Below are 5,878 nucleotides of genomic sequence, written 5' to 3'. Positions count from 1 at the left end.
TTTGCAGGCACCACCCCACCTGTGTTCCCCGCCACCTGGTCACCTCTTCGCCCCAGCTCCCGGCGCCCTCCTAGCTCCGCCTCGCAAGACCCCCTTTCCTGTTCCCTTTCCCCGGGGGCCCCACCCACCACTGCCCGCAGGAGCCGGGCCCGCCCCACTCCGGACCGCTCGCGTGGAAGACCCGCCCCGCCCCTTCAGATGCTGCGTTGGGGCATCCCTGAGCCCCATCCTCTTCAGCCCCGCCCCTCTGGCCCCGCCTTAGCCGCGCCCCGCCCCTCTGTAACAGGCCCCGCCCCTCTTCTGCGGGCCCTGGCTCTCCCCGCCGCGCCCCTCCCGTCCCCCCTTCCCTCCTCCGCACACCCGGGGGCGGCGCCCGGCCGGAGCAGAGCACAAAACACTTTCTCCCAAGTTTTCGCGCAGCTTCCACGTCCCAGCTGGGACCAGCACTCGGGGCCCCTGTCCAGAGGCCCGTGGCTCCCCACCCCACCCCAGCCGCCTCCCCTCCCCGCGCCTCCGCTCCAACCCAGGCCCGCACCATGGGCCGCTCCTACGGAGGCCGGGTGCTGGCCGCGATGACCCTGCTGGGCATCCCAGCCGCCGTGCTGGTCGCGCTGGCTGCGCAGCTGCTGTTCCAGCTCCAGGCGGGGCGCGCGGAGCTGCGGGGTGTGCGCACCGACGTGCCGCACCCGGAGCTGGACCCCGACGCGGGGCTTCCTGAAGCTGCGGCTGGGGCCTTGCTGCCGCTGGCGACTGCGCTGGCCGCGCTGGCGCAGGTCCTCGGGCTTAGCTGCCTGCTGCTCGCCGCGCTCTGCGGACACCTGGGCGCCGAGCTGGCACGCGGCCCGGGGCCCGGCAGGTAGGATGCCAGCGCCTCTACCTGCAGAGGGGGAAACTGAGGCTCCGAGTGCGCGCCGGTGCCCCCCCCCCCCCGCCACCTCCTTCCCTCGCTGGTGCTTGGGTGCATCCCGAGGGCACATGCCAATCATCCGAGCCGCACCCCAGCCCCGCCGCAGGGTTCAGGAAGGACAGGGTGTGAATCAATAGCAAACCGCAGCCGGCCAGGGGTCCCTCAGGCCCCTGAACTCAGGGGTGCAGGTGTAGAAGGCTCCACCTGGAGCACTAGGGATGCGGTGAGGTCCTCCTTGTCCCACCCGAGTCCCGCTTTGAGTCTCCCACAGCGCTTGACGCTGGTGGAACCGAGTAGATTCAAGCGGATGGGTGGGTGCGTGGATACATGAGTGGATGGGCACACGCGGTGACGATGAGTGGGTGAGCAGAGGGTTAAGTAGGTCGGCAGGGGGAGGGTCTCTAGACTTGGGCCTGGTGTCACTGTCCCTCTTCCTGTCCCCCTCCTTCAGGTCGGACTGGTTTCTGTATGACTGCCGCCTCCTCAGGCACTCGGCGCTTGGCCTGTTCTGCTGTGGGGTCTCCGTCTACTTAGCAGGTGTGTGGGGGGCAGAGGACCGGGGGCGGGGTGCACACAGGTCTCTGGGGCCAGTCAGCCTGAGATCAGGCAGCTGCTCCAACACTTCCTCTTGGATATGTTCTGTGCCTCAGTTTCCCCATCAATCAAGAGTGACGAGTGTCCCTGATGCTTAGAATGGACAGAGGATTCTCCACTAATACTCATTATTTATTGATTATTACTATTTATCATGTAGGCCAGATTGTCCTGGAAGGTGCTTTGTAGCCAAGGCTGGCCTTGAACTTCTGATCTTGCTTTTGCCTCCCAAGGCCCAAGCCTTGGGAGGACAGGTGTATGTGGGGTCTGTGTGTACAGTGCCCACAGAGGTCAGAGGCCATAGAGCCCTGGGGCTGCAGCTTTCAGGGGTTCTGAACTAGAGGGTTCTGGGAACCAATCCCAGGCCCTCTGCAAGAGCAGCCAGTGCTCTTAACCTCCGCGCCATCTCCCCGCCCCCAACCCTTTCGGTTTTGACTTTTGCTTTTTTTTTTTTTTTAATGTTTTTTAGACAGAGTATCACGTAGCCCAGGCAAGTTTCAGATTCTCTATGTAGCCAAGGATGACCCTGGGTTCCTGATCCTCCTGCCTCCACAGTGTGGGATGGCAGGCAAAGCCACACCCAGTTCATTCAGTTCTGAACCCTGGACCTCATGCATGCCAAGCAAGCTCTCTACCCGCTGAGCTACAGTTCAGGCTCTGGAAGGACCTGGTTTTGCTTTTATCACGTTATAGCTGGAACCTGGGATCTAGGGCACACTAGACAAGTGCTCTACCACTGAGGTGCCTCTGCCGGAAGGGATTAAGAGTACACTGTTCTTCCAGAGGACGGAGTTTGGTCCCCAGCACTCACATCACAACCTCCTTGAAGTCTGGGAGATTTGACAGCCTGCTCTGGCCTCCATAGGTACCTGCACTGGTGTGGGGTAAAAATAAATCTTTAAAGTAAGAAGCCCCGTTTTTAGGGCTGCTCACTGATGACTGCTAGAGCAGTTCCCAGGACCCACATTTCCAGAGACTCTGCCCCCAAGGCGTCCCCTGACCTTCACGTGCACACTGTGGCATGTTGCACACACACAGTGAACAGATACAGTAAAAATGCAAAAAAGTAAATAGTAAAATCCCATCTGCATTCCTCTGGGCTGTGAGTCTTTGGGGTGTCCTCCACCCCCAGTGGGCGTTCTGGCCGTGCTGTCTGCTTGTCTGTCTGTGCACCTTGCTTGAGACCTGAGCACAGAACTGGAGTTCCTGGTGCTCGGGAACCAGACCCACGTCCTCTCAACCACAGAGCCGTGTGTCTAGTCATTTTTGCTATTTGATTGTTTCTTTGTTTGGGGGATGGGGTCTTACCATATAGTCCTGGTCGTCCTGGATCTCGCTCTGTAGCCCAGGCTGGCCTCAAACTCACAGAGATCCACCTGCCTCTGCCTCTACCTCTGGGTGCTGGGATTAAAGGCGTGCGTCACCTCGCCTGCAGGTTTCCTTATCTGGAGATGGCGGTGATGGTGATGAGGCTTCAATAGGTCCAGGGTTTGTTGCTGTTACTCTGTGTTTGAGGGATCTACCCCAAGGGCTTGCAGAGCAAATGTTTGTTGAGTGAGTAAGTGAACCATTCCTTCCTCAGCACTGGCCATTTACACCCTGCTGCTCTTCGAGATTGAGGCGGGCGCAGCAGCTGCATCTATCCTGGGCTCAGGTGCCCTGGTCCTGGTGGCGGTAATGACTCACACCCTGCTCCGGGCTGTTCGGGCCGCTCGCCGGGGTCTCCATGAGCTGTCCCCACCATCCTTGGAAGATGAGCCAGCCCGACCTTCAGAAGACTCCAGAGTTGGCTGCAGGGCTCAGCCCCAGCAGGGTACCCATTACCAGACCCTCTATGCCCCATCCCGGGAACCTGGGGATCCCCCTGGGCCCATGGCCACTGGTATCACATCCACAGTCCTGGGGAAAGCCAGTGACCACGGTCTGCCTGCTTCTCACCAGCCCCAGACACGATTGGCTGGCACGGGCCACTGGGATGGGGTCACTCATGAGATGCATAGCATGCCGGGCCACAGGCCATTGGACATGGGGAAGGACACCACGCTGGTGTGAGCTGGGAGTCAGGGGCAAGATGATAAAACAATGACACCACAGAGATAGGTCCAGCTCAGCCACTGTAGCCATTGGCCTTCTTCCCTCTAAGTTTATGGAATCCTTGACTTACGTCAAGTTGCCTCATGACCCAAAACAGCTGCCAGTGCTCCAGCCTTTACCTCTTACTTGCTAAGAGGGATAACAAAGGCCAGGGATGGGAAGGTCTTCTAAAGGCTTTTGAGACCTCAGGACCTTTTGCCTGCATCTCACTGGGCAGACATTGACAAACAACCAGACCTTTATACAGGGAGGTCTGTGGAATGTAAACAAATGAGGTTCTTTTATAGAAGGGAGGGGAGGATTGGGTTTTGGTTCTGACTTTCAGTGCCTCTCTATCCATTCTGCAGATGAGGAAATGGAGGCCTCAGTAGGGGCTGTGACTCACCAGGGTTCCCATTTCTGAGCATCAGAGCCTGGACTTGCACCCAGGTCCTGTGACCCCGCTCCCATGTTCCTGGAAGAAGGCTCCAGTCCTAGACCTTCACTCCCCGACACTCCCTGGGAGCTGTGGACATTCGCATGTGTGGGGCTCAGAGCAGCCCAAGGCTGAGTGGGCTGTGCCTCAGTTTCTTTATCTGTGACGTGGAGACTGGAGGGAGACGCAGAAGCTGCGTACAGTAGGCCCAGTACACAGCAGCCACTGTCTTAGTTGTATAGTTGCTGTAACAAAGTATTGACAAGACCCACTCAAGGAAGAAAAGGGCTTGTTCCGGCCAGAGCTCCAAGTTCAACCCCCATCCTGCTTCCACTTCTTTGTCCTAGTCACCCTGCGGTTGCCGTGATAAAACACCCTGACAAGCCCCTTGTTGGGGAGCAAGGGCTCATTCTGGCTCACACTTTGAGGGTGTGTCCGTCACTGCAGGGAAAGAGCGCGAGGCAGCCATCACATGGCCCTCAGGAAGCAGAGAGAGATGACCTGCTGCCTCAGTTAACCAGCCTAGAGACTGCCACCCTCGCCTGCCCAGAGGCTGGGCTCCGAGGCGGTTCTGGATCTGCTGAGGTTGACAATGCTAGCCTGCACGCGTGTGGAAGCAGGTGACCGACCGGATGAAGCCCGTGGTCCACAGAGGTCTCCACCCCTTTCCAGACTGCACAGCCCCAGGAATGCCTCAGATGGTGGCTTGCTCTGCTTGGCTGCTTTTGTTTTTTTAAGACAGGGTCTCATGTAGCCGAGACTGTGCTGGAATGCTCTGTGCAGCCATCAATGGCCTTGGACTCCTGCTGCGCCCCCCACCCCACCCCGTGCCTCAGGACCTTTAGAACTGCTGCACCCTAGGCCCTCACTGGCCTCTCCCTCCTCTGGTCCCTTCTCTTCTTGAGCCCTGGCATTCTCCAAGGCTCTGAGAGAGCTGCTGAAGGACAAAGCTGAGCCCCGCCCTCCCTGTGGACACCCCCTGGGAGCAGAGAAAGACAGCTTGGTTCAGTCATCTTGGGACTGGCCAGGCCAGGCGGGAGCCAAGCAGGCGGGTGGGAGACACCTGATCCAGGTGTGGCAGGATGTGGCTCCCTCCTCCAACAGCCTGCCTGGAACTTGGCTTTTAAAGATTTTGACTTCTGTTTGCTTCAGTCTTTCAGTTCTTTATTTTTTGTTGTTTTGTTTGTTTGTTTGTTTTTGGGCAAGGTCTTACGTAGCCCAGGCTGGACTGGAGCTGGTTATGTAGTGAAGATAACTGAGATTCTGATCTTCTGCTCTGAGTGCCTGTGTGCCACCACCCTTGGCAGAGTCGCCCTCCGTGACTTTCTATGCAGGCTCAGCTCACAGGTCATGAGGGAGAGTCCAGCCAGGTGGCCGGGCGAGGCACGAGGACTGGGGCGAGTTCTAGCCCAACTTTGGTACCATAGTGAAATCCTAACTGAACAAAGGAACAAAATAGTCCATGCTGGCCAAGCAAGACAGTGCAAATGTGTTATCCCAGCTCTGCAGAGGCTGAAGCAGGAGGATTGCTATGTGTTCAAAACCAGACTGGGCAGTGGGGCCGTCCCCCGGCCCACGAGAGGATGAGGCAGGAGAAGCGACCAGGACAAGGTCCCACTTGAGCACATAATAAGTTTGAGACTAGCCTGGTCTACATGAGACTCAAACAGAAAAAAACAATAACAACAAAAACAAAGAAAACAAAACAAAAAATTATGTAGCTGCTCTGGCCACATGAGGTGGGGAACAGGACATCTTGCTGAGATGGAGAATGAGGCACAGAGGGGTTAAACCATCACTCAGGGTCACCAGTAAAAGAATAGTGGGGCTTCTGACTTGGAGGGGTGCAGGAGACCCCTGGCTGTAGC

The 5,878-nt window shown here is 57.9% G+C and overlaps 1 protein-coding gene across 2 annotated transcripts; it reads left to right on the top strand.

Annotated features, from left to right (window-relative positions):
• Positions 1–355: 355 nt before the first annotated feature.
• Positions 356–5,169, top strand: Tmem221 (transmembrane protein 221). Of its 2 annotated transcripts, XM_036175949.1 has the most exons (4): positions 356–856; positions 1,359–1,444; positions 3,084–3,314; positions 3,943–5,169. In XM_036175949.1, the coding sequence occupies exons 1-4, from the start codon at positions 537–539 to the stop codon at positions 3,996–3,998; spliced, it is 693 nt and encodes a 230-aa protein (XP_036031842.1). In that variant the 5' UTR covers positions 356–536; the 3' UTR covers positions 3,999–5,169. The 2 variants fall into 2 exon arrangements, with proteins under 2 accessions (XP_036031842.1, XP_036031841.1); XM_036175948.1 differs by lacking the exon at positions 3,943–5,169 and having other exon boundaries at positions 3,084–3,632.
• The last annotated feature ends 709 nt before the right edge of the window (positions 5,170–5,878 follow it).

This window comes from Onychomys torridus, unplaced genomic scaffold (genome assembly GCF_903995425.1).
Source record: "Onychomys torridus unplaced genomic scaffold, mOncTor1.1, whole genome shotgun sequence".
Classification (NCBI taxonomy): domain Eukaryota; kingdom Metazoa; phylum Chordata; class Mammalia; order Rodentia; family Cricetidae; genus Onychomys; species Onychomys torridus.
This window is presented reverse-complemented; position numbering and strand designations above follow the sequence as displayed.

Coding starts and splice junctions, on each gene's coding strand:
- Tmem221 (XM_036175948.1), top strand. CDS start 537: ATGGGCCGCTCCTACGGAGGCCGGGTGCTGGCCGCGATGACCCTGCTG. Junction 857..1,358: donor CGCGGCCCGGGGCCCGGCAG/GTAGGATGCCAG, acceptor CCCCTCCTTCAG/GTCGGACTGGTTTCTGTATG. Junction 1,445..3,083: donor GGTCTCCGTCTACTTAGCAG/GTGTGTGGGGGG, acceptor TTCCTTCCTCAG/CACTGGCCATTTACACCCTG.